Below are 13,852 nucleotides of genomic sequence, written 5' to 3' on the forward strand. Positions count from 1 at the left end.
ACCTCCAGAACTGCAAGATAATAAATCTGTGTTGTTTTAAGCACTGAGATTCTGCTTATTTGTTACAGCAGCAAGAGGAAACTAATACATGGGGCTATAGACAGCTGGAAAGAAATGGATGATTTTAGCAATCTGTTTTAGGGGGAACAAAATGACTGAGGCAGGAGAATGAGTTGAAATTGAATTAACAACGTTGTTAACAGCAAGAGCTGTGTCTGGACGCAGACGTGTCATTAAATATATGTTTATGGCCAAATATTACGCTAGAATAGTGCTCATAGTAACGTTTAGGACACTGACTGGGTTACGTTTCGATCTATTTTTATCTACCTCCCTACTTGCCACTGATTGTTAGATTAAGACTTATTCCCTTATTGTAATTAATGTAAGCATTAATTCCCTTATCAATACTTATCCATTCCACAGAAAAGAAACTACTTGAACTATTTAGCCAAAAGTGTTTTACACATGTAAATAATGATACAGTATATACCAATTTAACTGTAAATACAAAATTTATGCACCATACAATACCGAAAATCTGACAGAAAACGTTTAATTATAGAAACTACTTTTTTTGCTTTAAATGTGCAAAATGTAGGTTTCTGAGGTAAAAATGACACTTTATGTCAGAAAACCTGGGTACTCGTGTCTTGGGTCTTTCCCTTGCTACGCGAACTTGGAAAAGTTCTCTCACCTTTGCATATCAGATTCCCTTTCGTTTTATATTTAAGAGGGTTGTACAACATCTCTACAATCTTTTTCTATCTCTAAAGAAATGCAGTCTCTTTTTTGTGGAGCCACAACTATTCTTAGAAAAACAAATAGCCTTAACTCTGTTTTCAACTCCTTTCAAAAATCAACTTGACCTGCTGGAGGGTCTACCTTCCAGGGAGAACAAAGTAATTCAAGCATATCATCTCATTAATTTTCAAGACAGGAGAAAGAAAATATTTCTGTTTGGAAAAAAAGGAGAAAGAAAAAGAAAGAAATTGATAGCATATTAAATAAATTGCCACTGTTATGTTGGCAGAGCCAGGACCAGAAAACAGAGTTTTTCAAACTCAGGACTGCACTCTGCCTTTTCAACAGAAGGGTCTATCAGGTAATGAACTACCCTTAAAGGGAATGGGTAGGAGTATGGGATCAAAAGCTAGTATTTATGTACTTTCCCCTTCACGCCACACGGTCAACGGATAAAGGTAACGTGAAGGGGCAGACTGTAGGGTCTGGAGATCAAATAGCTATTCTCTCCCTAGAGGCCTTATTGGTTTTAGCACTGCCTCAGGGAACCTAGAGAGAAAAGTATGTTCTAGCCAGCTCTGGACAATGGCTGATCTCAGACAAGCTCAGGCGAAGTTACATAATACTATTTTCAATAATGTGCCAGGAAAAATAAAGGACACTGTCTATATCTAGGCACAGCTCCTGTCAAAAACAAGTTTAATTCAAATTCACTCTGCTGCCTCTGTTATTTTGTTTCCCGAAAAGGAGATTGCTAAAATCACCAGAGGATTTCTTTCTAGCTATCTGGAGCTCGTATCTATGTCAGCTATGCCATGCTGTGCTGGTAAAGGAAAACGTCTCCACCTTTGGAAGAATTTATTGCATTATCTACCCGGTAAGGGTAGGAAGTGAGGGAGGAGGACACGTTCCCTTTCCCTCAATGGCAGATTAAGGCCTTGAGCTCTCAGAGGAGACCCATAATAGGGCTGCCTGAGGGTCACAAAGCTTGAGATTGCCATAGCTAAAACCCAAAGCCAGGCACAGAAACTACAATCCAAAGGAAGAGTAGAGCTTCCTTCCAGGAAAAAGAAAAGGTATTACTCTTTTTCTATTCATTTTAATCTAAAATGAAGCAATGGCAGAAAGAAAAGTATTAGGAGACAGGAAGTCAAAATATCACACAACACTGATAACCAAAAGGAAAACTTTGTTGTCTGACTGTATATTTTTAAAAAGCATCCACATCGCTAAGGCTGTGAATTATTTCATGGGTCCACGTCCCTAGTCCCATGTAACCCATGACCCAACTGTGGTTCAGGAGCCTTTGGAAATTTTACATAATCTTTCAACACTTTCCATGCAACTGCATTTGTTGGGAAGATGAAAAGGGGGAAAAACTGAAGGACTGGAAAAGGAGAGAAGAGAAAACTTTTTAAAGAAAAACTTACTTTTATCAGTTTCCAGGTTCCCAATTCATTTATAGCACTTAACCTATTAATGGTATGCACTTCCAAAATACAGCAGAAATGCCTTGGCCTTAGGGTCAACATCATGGGTAGTAGGTAAAAAGTCCTAAGGGAGTTCACAACCCAGGGAAGGAGACAGACAGGCATATGGTTAAATGCACAGACTGAGCTGAACTCCCTGGGTGTGAGCCCTGCATCCATGCTTATTAGCTCTGTGACCCTGGACAACTTACTTAAACTTTTCTGTGCCTCGATGTACTCACTTGTAGAATGAGAATAATGATAGTACCTTCTTCATGGGGTTATTATGAGAATAAGATAAATTTGGAATAAGGAATATAGAATTATATCTATGTGTGTGTGTGTGTATATATATGAGTTCGAACCTGGCACAAAGTAAATGCTATATGTGTCAGCTATTATAATGACTATTCAAATACAACTAGCACTACTATTGAGACTTTGATCACCACTACCACCACCATTGAAATAAGAGTTGATACTATGGGAGCCATAAGAAAAGAATACCTAATTCTGTTTGGAAGAGGATGGGGTACATGTCAGTGAAAGTATCACAGAGGAGTTAATAATACCTTTGCTGGGTCTTGAAGGATAAACAGGAGTTGGTTAGGCCAACAACCAGGGAGAAGGCATACCAGCAAGAGGGATGGAAACAGGAGGAAACATATCACCTCCCAATTTTGAGGGAGGGCAACACGTGCTCTAGGCAGGAGATGAGGCTAGGCAGGCAGAGAGGAGCCAGTGAAGAAATCTAAACAAGGAAGTGATATGAACATACATATTTACATTCCAGAAAGATCATTATGGCTGTAACGGGAGGGATGGACTGGAGAGGGAAAAGGAGGTGGGAGGTAAAAGAGGTTTAAGACTGGAGGCCAAAAATCAGTTTAGAAGGATATTATAAAGATCTAGGTGACAAACTATGTGGGTCTGAAGTAAGAAGGAGGTAATAAGAATAAAGCAGCAGAGGGAGTGGATTGGAGAAATAATTAGGAAAGAGAAATGGGACTTGGTGACTGACTGAATATGGGGAATGAGAAAGAAAGAAGAGTCCTGGATGATGGCCAACTTTCTGAGTGAATGGCAGTGTCACTAAACAAGGCCAAGACCACAGATGAGGAGGCAGGTTCTGGGGACAGAGATGAGACAGGTTTGGACCCATCGTGTTTACAATACCAGGCAACGGTATTATTGAAATAAGAGTTGGTTTATTCAATGTTGAATAAACACTTGTATTTATGAGTTTTAAAATATTAACAGTGCTTTCAGTGCAGTAGAATTATACTTTTCCATATTTTTCCAAATACTTCACAGTGAGCATAAATTACACAATTGGGTAAGGAAAACTTTAAGATGAATACATGAGTGTCTAAATTTAAATAACAAATAGCTAATAGCCTCTGATCCCGCCAGCCCCAACTTACTGCCAAATATCTAACAGACACAAAAAGTGAGAAAATACAGCACAGGTATGGGAACAGACCTGGCAAAGGTGCTGTTCCCTTCCACTGTCCACCCTTGATACCTCTCTTGTGTTCATATCAAGGCAGAACTTACAAATATTGCTATATACTGGGAAGCCTGTGTGCCAGACTCTGGGTACATGGTATATTCATTTCTTATTACTGCTGTGACAAATAACTACAATCTTAACAGCTTTAAACAACACAAATTGACTATCTTAATGTTTTGGAGGTCAGAAGTCTAGAATCAAGGTATTGGCAGGGCTTGAGGGGAGAATTTGTTTCTTTGTCTTTTCCAGCTTCTAGAGGCCACCTGCATTCTACGGCTCATGACACCTTCCTCCATCTTCAAACAGCATGGCTCCAAACTCTCCTTCCATCATCACATCTCCCTTTTCTGACTCTGAATCCACCTGCATCCCTTTTATGAGGACCCTTGTGATTACACTGGGCTCTCCTGGATAATCCAGGCTAATTTCCCCACCTCAAGGTCCTTAACTTAATCACATCTGCAAAGTCTGTTTTTGCCACATACAGTATCAGTCACAGGTTCTGCAGACTAATATGTAGACATCTTTGGAGGGCCACTGTTAAGTCTACCACAGGTAGTATTTTCCACACTTCTTCACTATAAAGGTAGTATTTTTCCTTTCCATACTCTTTCCTTTGGAAAGCAAATCATTAAGTCCACACTCAAGGGAGGAGATAGATGAAGTTCCATCTGTTGAATGGGGGAAATATATACATACAAACACACACATTCGTACATATATAAAATTCAGAATTGTTCTGCAAGGAAGAATTGTCTCTTCTCCCTCATCTATTTATTTCAATCATTTATTTCTATCAGTATTGGCTCATGGGTAAAACTCTGAGGAAGGGGTTGGATTAGTACCCAAGAGCACATACAGGGGCAATGGTCAATTCATTCAGTATGCAAATGCCTACTGAGCAACTAATATGTACAAGACATGGTGGTAGGTGCTAAAATTTAAGTACACACTGCTATATTTAAAATAGATAACCAACAAAGACCTACTACATAGCACAGGAAACAGTGCTCAATATTCTGTAATAATCTAAATGGGAAAGGAATTTGAAAAAGAAAAGATACATGTATATGTATAACTGAATCACTTTGCTGTACACCTGAAACTAACACAACATTGTTAACCAGCTCCACTCCAATATAAAATAAAAATTAAAAAAATAAAATAAACAAGGTCAGGAATCTTGGCTGGGGAAAAAGATAATCAAGATGGACAAGATCCCTGACCTCCTAGAGCTTCTATTTTAGCAAAAAGGGATAGATAATAAACAAAGAAGGAAAATATCTAATAGTGGTAGTGACGAGTCATGCAGAGAATGAAACTGGGGTGTGTGTGTGTGACACTAAACAAGTGACCACTTTAGAGTGGGTAGTCAAAGAAAACCTTTAAGTGGACATTTAAGTGGAGATCTGAAAAGAAGAACCAGTCACACAAAGACCATGGGGAAGAACGTTTCAGACAAAGGGAACAGCCAGTACAAAGGCCATTCAAGGAATCTTTCTTCCTTTGAGAATAAACAGAAAAACAACTAGCATGGGAGCAATGAAAATGTATTGAAAAACAAGGACAAGGAGATTTGTCATTATAAAGACTCAGAGAAAGAGCAGAACTCTGCAAATGCTTTCATATAGGAGTCAGAAAACAATGTTGAAAGCCTTTGGCCCATTCAGGAGAATGAGAAAACATGGCCTCAGTAAAGCGGGAAGAGGAAGCCAAATAAGATAACATGATCAGATGAGGAAAGCAATAAATTGTATTTGCCAACTACCAGGAAACTAAACCAGAGTCACAACCAAAATGTATATCAGAGGGAGTAAAGAGAGAGTCTGATACAGTATAAAATAAATTCATTAAGTAAAAGGAAAAAAGATGACAAATATTAAAGTGAGGAGAGAAAATATGATAGATATGGAAGACACTAAAACAAATAACACCCCAAAAGTGGATCCAACCTAAATATTTAAGAAATCATTTATACCGGGAAAGAGTTTATACTTTGCAGCTATTATATCTACTACAAGTTTTTATTAACATGTGAAAATGTTCATGATACAACTAAGAAGAACAGCAGGATACAGACATGATATACAGTGTAATAAAACAGTAAGTGCTTCCATTTATTGAGAATTTATCATGTACCAGGAATGTGACTACTTTACAAAATTTTATTTTATTCTCAGAACAATCCCAAACAATGATACTCTTTTATTTTATAGATGAGGAAACAGACTCAGAGAGGTTAAGAAACTTTCCAAAGTTCACACAGCTAGCAAGAAGCAAAGCTTGATCTGAACCTGTATTTGGAAGACTTCAAAGCCTCTGCTCTTAAGTACAACACTAGAATCATATCATGTTCAATAATTACAACTACAGTTACATTTCAAAATGCACCAAAAGACTAGAGTGAAATGCATTAAGGGGTTACCAGAGTTACTTTCGGTGATTATTTTCCCTGCATATCTGTATATAATTAGTTATTTTTAACTGTTCTATAATAAATATGTATTACTCGTAAAGTCAAAACAAATGAACAAACTGGTAGAGAGAGGAATACAGCACTTTTTAGTTGGGGACTCATGAAAAAGATTTAAATGTTAAATACATAGAAATGTTAAGGTCTTCACATATAGTTTGGGATTCAACTAATGGCTGTAGATGAGATGTCCCAGAAAGAATGTGTAGAACATGTACAGAATTATGAACAGGAACATGTAAGACACAGAAAGGGGAATCAGGGTAGTAATTCCTCTCCCCAGAAGCAGGAACACTTTCTACGGCCTGGAAAATTCTCTAGAAAGATCGAACAGGCAACATTACTAACAAGTTTACGTCCTTTGTATAAAGACATGCAACTGTTCGGTAAGAGGAACAAATATGCTGATAAACGTGCACCTACAGCAACGTATTATGACAATTATAGTGGGTAACCAAGACTTACAGAATTTCTGGGCCAAAATAAAAGTCCACTGTATAAAATTTAACTGGCCTCAGAAATTCGTGCATTACCCTCATATTATAATGCTTATAGGCATCTTCTAGCCTAAGATTTAACCTTATTATAATCACTGACTCAATTTAGCAAAGGTAAAACTAGATCTTCATAAATTTTTAATCTTGAAAGAGCATAAATAACCATACCTTCATGGAAGTTTATAAAGTCAAATTGTGAAAACAGTAATAAAAAGGACATCTTCAATGACTGACCATTCTCAAGGTTAATCAAAGATGTGTTTATTTATCACCTACTGTGTGCTTAGGTTTAAAGATATAATTCCAGACTTTTAAAACTAAGAGGAAGGTCGGGATCTTCCAATCCTTAAATGTTACAGGTGAGGTCAGCGCTTGACAAACAGTAAAGGCTCAATATTTTAAAATATCAAATGACCTGAAAAGCCCTGTGTTCCCTTGGCATCATATACTATTAAGAAATGATTATATAGTAAGCCAGTAAAAAAAGTCAAAGCTTATTCCTAGAATCTGTAGTAAATTTCATTAGTCTATTTTACAACTTAAAGATTGTCGCTTAATATTCAATTGCTTAACTATTAGTAAGAGTTGACTGTGGGAAACAAAACTACCCTAAACAATTTAACCAAATGAAATCATCGGCAACAAATAATTATTGATAAATGTTATAACTTCTCTAAATATTTAATGAATGCCTATTATGTACAAAATCCTGCATTATATGCAATGTGATATAAATATACGTTAGATACAGGTAGTCACGCTCTGAAAGAGCTCTCTTAATGATGCTGTAAGGAAAGATGCTCAAATTAACTTCAACGCAGAGCCAAATGTGATAAAATTCACTACAGGGAAGAAAACCAGTTCAGAGGCAAAAGAGACCCTCCTGATCATCTGCTTGGATTGATCAGGGAAGGTTGATACATAGGGCACTGAATTTGATCTGGGTCTTGGAGAACAGGTAGGATTTCAATAGTCAGGGACAGGAAAGGGCAATCTGGACCACATTATCAGATAATCCATTTTAAAAGATCATGTTGACTAGAGTGTGAAGAATCTAGTTGAACGCCAAGTATTGTTAAAGTTACCCCTAAGTATTTCACAACTCCCTCCCCTCCCCTCTTCCTCATTTCCACTGCCATCACCTCTGTTCAGACTCTCCTCATTTCTTATTTTGACTACTACAATAGCCACCAAACTGGCAGGGAACCATGTATTATCATTCACTGCCATATCCCTAACACCGTGCACAGTAAGTGGTGCATAATATTTGTTAAAGGGATGAAAATCCAATTATACAGTGTTTGGCACTCTTTTTCCTTACTGCAAACATCAGACAATATTATATACTGTGTTTTATTTATCAAAGAGTACTTTTAGAAAACTGGAACACTGTTAGAGCTTTACATGTCACTGCAGAAATCCTTATTACAGCTAGGAACCCCATCAGTACACACCACCACCATAACACCAACTGGGTGACTCTTAACCAAATGTCTCCCTGACATTACTGTAATGTGTACATGAGGACGATACTCACACTTGCTGTTTGCAACAAAGCAAGACACATATGGCTGACCTCTCCCTGTACTAAATGAATCACTGGAATAAAAGTCCTAATAGGGTAGAACATATGCTGAATGGTAGATTGCAAGACTAAAAACATCTAAGACTAATAACAGGTTGATGCTATTCTGCACTGCTACCCTCCACCCTTAATTCTTTATCTTCCTACCTTGTTTACTAATTTTCGACGTTAACTTTCTGCAATAGAACAAAGATTCATCACTTTTAATATTCATCATCATATTTTAGCACCTGAAAATGTTTAGCACTTAGCAATTACACAATAAATGTTTGTTGAATTATAAATAGAAAAATTAGATTTTTTTGACCAGCAATTACTACATGTCAGACATTGTATTAAGCAATGGGGATACATTTCTTTCATACATTCATTATCTTATTGAATAATCACCTTGACAAAATTTTAAATTTCCCATTAAATTCGTGTTAAATCTATATAACAATTTGGGAAGAGCTCTTTCCAAAATTTAGCCTTTTTTTTTTTTGCGGTACGCAGGCCTCTCACTGTTGTGGCCTCTCCCGTTGCGGAGCACAGGCTCCGGACGCGCAGGCTCAGCGGCCATGGCTCACGGGCCCAGCTGCTCCGCGGCATGTGGGATCTTCCCGCACCGGGACACGAACCCGCGTCCCTTACATCAGCAGGCGGACTCTCAACCACTGTGCCACCAGGGAAGCCCCAAAATTTAGCCTTTTAATCGAGGACCATCACATGTCTCTCCATTTTTTTTTTTTTTTGTCTCTCCATTTTAAAAAAATATCTTCTTTCCTATCTCTCAGTTGAATTTTTAAATTTTCTTTATATAGGTCCTAGAAATTTTTGTTGGGGTTATTACTAAATATTTACATTTTATGGCTTTTGTAAATGGAATATTTTCCATTATATATTTTAAATGACTATTTGTAATATAGATTAAAGGTACTGGTTTTTATTTTTATCTTATATCCAACTATATTTAGAACTTATATTAAAACTGTCAATTAAGAACTTGTTTTTATGTCTTAGCTTTTGCAGGCACATGAGTCTATCTTCTAAAACTTGATCATTTTTTTGTCTCCTCCTTCCTGTTAAGTATGCCTCTTTATTGACATTGGCCATAGTTTATAGATACATATTTTAATGTGGTGATTAGAGGGCATCTTTGTTTTGTTGCTGCTTAAGGAACAACTCTTACATTTATCATTAAGTGCGATGCTTGTTTCTTGGTTTCAGAGAGATAATTATTTTTCTTGTTAAGAGTGCAACTTTCTATCACTAATTCTTTATTCTTATGGGCAATGAATTTTTTTCAAACACCTTCAGCATTTACTGTACCTTTTATTTCTTATGAGATCTATTGACAGGATGTGTCATATGAGTAGCTTTCATGGTATTAAGGAATCCACACTCTGGGGTAAAACTTTCCTAGCCACAAAGGGTTAATACTTTTCATACATTCCTAAATGTGTTTGGTTTGTATTTTATTTAGAATATGAAACTGACCCATAATTTGTGTATACAAACAGTTCATAAGTTCATTTATTTAAGTTTCTGGTCAAGAATGCACTTATAATGTGAGGGCTAAAACCATAAAACATCAGGAAGAAAGCCTGAAATTTGGGAGGGTAAAGATTTCTTAGAAAGATGCAAAAATTACTGAGCATAAAAGAAAAAAAATGATAAATTGAACTTCATCAAAATGAAACAAAAATAAAACTGCTCACCAAAAGACACAAACAAGAAAATGGGATGGCCAGCTACAGATTGGAAGAAAATATTCATAAGACATACATCTAAATATCAAGAAAAAATTTAAAAACTCTTAAAACTCAAAGAGAAAAAAACTCCAGTTTTTTAAATGGGCAAAAGATTTGAACAGATACTTCTAAAACACAAATAGTTAATAAACACGTGAGGAAAATGCAAAGTGAAAACCATAGTGGGAAACACCTACATACCCAAGAGAATAGCTAAAATTAAATACCAAGAGCTTGTGAGGATTCTCACTTATTACTGGTCAGAAAAGAAAATGGTAAAAAGTGCTTGGCAGTTTCTACGAATGTTAAATAAATTAAATAAATATATGTATACATCTCCTATGACCCACCAATTCTACTTCTAGGTATATATCCAAAGGAAATGAGTGTATATGGCCACAAAAAGATTTGTTAAAAAATGTCAACAACAGCTTAATTCATAAGAGCCAAATAATGGGTATAACTTAAGTGACTCTCAACAAGAAATGGATAAACAAACTGTGGCATAGTTAAACAATGGAACACTACAGAGCAATAAAAAAAGAAGAAACTACAAATACCTGCAAGGATGGTGGATTTCAAAAACATTATTTTGAACAACAGGAGCCACACACAAAAGAACACACAGTGTTTGACTCCATTTACATGAAGTTCAAGAACAAGCAACACTAACCTAAAATATGTAAGTCAGTAGGAAGGGAGGGGACATGAACTGGAAAGGGGAACGAGGGAATTCTCTGGAGGGATGGCATTGTTTTCTATCTTGACCTGGGTTGTGGTTACCTGGATGTCTGCATGTATAAAAATCAAGACGTATATTTAAATGTTTGTGTATTTTACTATATGCAATTATATCTCAATAATAATAATGGAAACAAATTCAATTATGCTATAACCACCACAGTTATCAACTTGAGCTTAGGAAATCCTGCCATCCCACTAGTTCCTCTTCCAAATGTGTGATATAGAATCGCTGCTTCAGCAGTGCTTGAACTCTACAGACTCAGTTTACCATTAGGTATTCGGCACAACGTCCCCCGTCCAACTGGCCCAGCAATCTACTCTTCTATCTTTTCACCCAACATGGCAACACGTGATTCCTGCTGTGATCTCCTGGCTCTCGGTATCTCTGAACAAGTCTACCTTACAGCCCCTTGCCCACATTCCAACAAGCATGTACCTTTCATTCAATATTTCCTTGATGGGAATATTATGTACAATTCCTACCATGGTATCTTTCAAATAACAATAACGTTATATGTGTCCCCTTTATACTTCAGCCTTTCCCCACTTTCCATATTCTTTGAAGACACACCTATTTTTAAAGTACTTTAGAATTTAGTAACACAAATATTGTATTTTCAAAATAGTTAAAATCCCACATTTATATTTCAACACAAGCACTGATATACCGTGAATTACTTGCCAAGCTCTCTCTCTCCACACAAACACACACACCCAATAGACCCGTTTTTAACCCTCAAAACAACCTTGAGATATAGGTATTATTATTATCCCCAATTCACAGATGAGAAAGTTAAGGCCCAGAGCAATTAAAAAACTTAACCGGGCTTCCCTGGTGGCACAGTGGTTGAGAGTCCGTCTGCCGATGCAGGGGACACGGGTTTGTGCCCCGGTCCAGGAAGATCCCACATGCCGCGGAGTGGCTGGGCCCGTGCGCCGCAACTACCGAGCCTGCGCTCTAGAGCCCACGCGCCACAGCTACTGAAGCCCGTGCGCCTGGAGCCCATGCTCTGCAACAAGAAAAGCCAGCGCACTGCAACAAAGAGTAGCCCCCGCTAGCCACAATTAGAGAGGGCCCGCTTGTAGCAACAAAGACCCAACACAGCCAAAAATAATAAATAAATAAATAAATTTATAAAAAAAAAACAAAAAAAACTTAACCAAGACTACACTAGTAACTGTCAGAACCATGATACAGACAACTCCAGCATATTATTTCAAATATTTCACCCAAACCATACAATTAAACTATTGGGAATAAGGGATGCTCTTTCACTGCTGCAAAGTAAAGTCTATGTTTCTTTAAACCACGAATTTAAAATCCTAAATTGACAGAGGAAGCTCTCAACTTCTCAGAACTCCCTAAAAAAGTTTTAACTGGAATTTTAAATAACAGAAAGGTACACACAATCACAGGGCAATGCTATTTAAAAAAATACTTCGTTGAGACATCTATTCGTAAGCAACAGATACCAGTATTTATTCATTGGTATGCTTTAAAACTAAAAATTCAAATCAATAGCTCCACTGACTGAATTCCAGGTGTTCACAATGTACACCGATTTTGATTTCTGATTATATTTTCTATGTTTTTCATTAGCTCAGAACACACAGTTATTAACATGTTCTTCATTCCATTTCTTTGTCACCCAGGCATTCTTTTATTCACTCATAGAGCAAATACTTTTATTTTATGCCAGGTATTCAACAAATATTTATTGAGCACCAACTACGTTAGGTAAATAAATAAGCAGAAGAGACATTATATAACTTATAAGGTAAATTGCTTCCATAAATATACCGGTTACGGAGTATTGCAGCAACTGATTCCCCTCTATGCAGATGATCCATCACCTCTAAAAGCTGGAGAATGACCTGTTCAGGAGGAAAAGAAGGCAATATTTACTATGAAAATCAACACTAGAATTTTCACACTATGCTACCTTTGTAATATTTTACATATTTTACGATAGGCAAAATGTATGTCCATGTACCTAATATCTATATTACAGCTTATGAAAATCAAGAAACTGAATCTGCAATAGTCCAAATACCTATGAAATTCAACACTGAAATCATTAAAGAGTACTGACTAATTTCATGTGAAATCATTAGCCAACAATGATCTATGGAAAAACCACCGTGTATAAAGGAAGATGGATTAAATGAGAGTCAGAAGACCTGGGGTGTATGTGTGAAGTTGGGTGAGACAGAGAAGTTAAGGAGCGAAGAGTTACCAGCGGGACTTGAGGCCTGTGGGGCCCATATGCAGGGCCCACGATTTTCGAAGTGGTTGGTCAAAATTAAGGATAGAAAGATTGTTTAAAGATTTTTAAACCTTAAAGATATAAAATAGGTAATAGAGGTAGGAACATTGTTTTTACGGGAAAGGAGCAGGCGAGGTGGTAGTAAACTATAGTATATATTTGTTTTTAGTAATGTGGATGCTTTGCATTGGCAATAGAGAGTATATTTAATGTATTCTATTAATTTCAAATATATTGGGAAGCAAAAATGTATAATTTACATAAATGTTTCTTGTTAATAAAATCAATTTATTGCATTGGGAAGATAAAAACGTATAGTATCCAGTTTAGTTTGTTCATATAATTGTTTGTTATAAAACTACTTGAAAACCTAAAATAATTAAGCTAGAGGAAAAAAGATTTTCTTCATTGTTCCCTGCCTTCACCTGCCTCTTAATTTAGGGGCAAAAGGAAAAGAAGTAGAAAGGGAAAAAGTACAGTTGACCATGAACAAAACAGGTTTGAACTGTGCAGGTCCACTTACATATTTTTCTCAATAAATATAGTACCTGCATTTCCATTTTACAAATCTTTAAATTAACTAAGTGTGGGGAAAAGCTTGTGTTCAATTAGAGATCATAATATGTGGAATCAAAAGAACTAGGGTTTCAGTCCTGATTCTATCCAAACTGTTTCAACTTCCTGCCCTTGGGTGCACGATTTATCAATTCTTTTTTTTTTTAACAGCAGAGATAGCAGTAGGAGGATTTTCAGCTGTTTAGGGGTTGGCGCCCCTAACTCCTGTGCTGTTTCAGGGTCAACTGTACTCTGTTTCTTGGGTCTTCAAA

The 13,852-nt window shown here is 36.7% G+C and overlaps 1 protein-coding gene across 2 annotated transcripts in view; it reads right to left on the reverse strand.

Annotated features, from left to right (window-relative positions):
- KLHL13 (kelch like family member 13) overlaps positions 1-12,627 on the reverse strand; it is a gene marked incomplete at both ends in the record, with an annotated part of 111,798 nt that extends 99,171 nt beyond the window's left edge. Inside the window, one exon of one of the 2 annotated variants that reach the window (XM_082682004.1) lies at positions 12,560-12,627. In XM_082682004.1, coding sequence (XP_082538130.1) covers positions 12,560-12,609 — 50 coding nt within the window. The remainder of the gene's footprint in view (positions 1-12,559) is intronic. The other variant, XM_082682003.1, reaches the window with a different exon arrangement.
- Between the last annotated feature and the right edge of the window lie 1,225 nt (positions 12,628-13,852).

Source organism: Grampus griseus, assembly GCF_964374135.1.
Source record: "Grampus griseus genome assembly, chromosome: X".
Taxonomy (NCBI): Eukaryota; Metazoa; Chordata; class Mammalia; order Artiodactyla; family Delphinidae; genus Grampus; species Grampus griseus.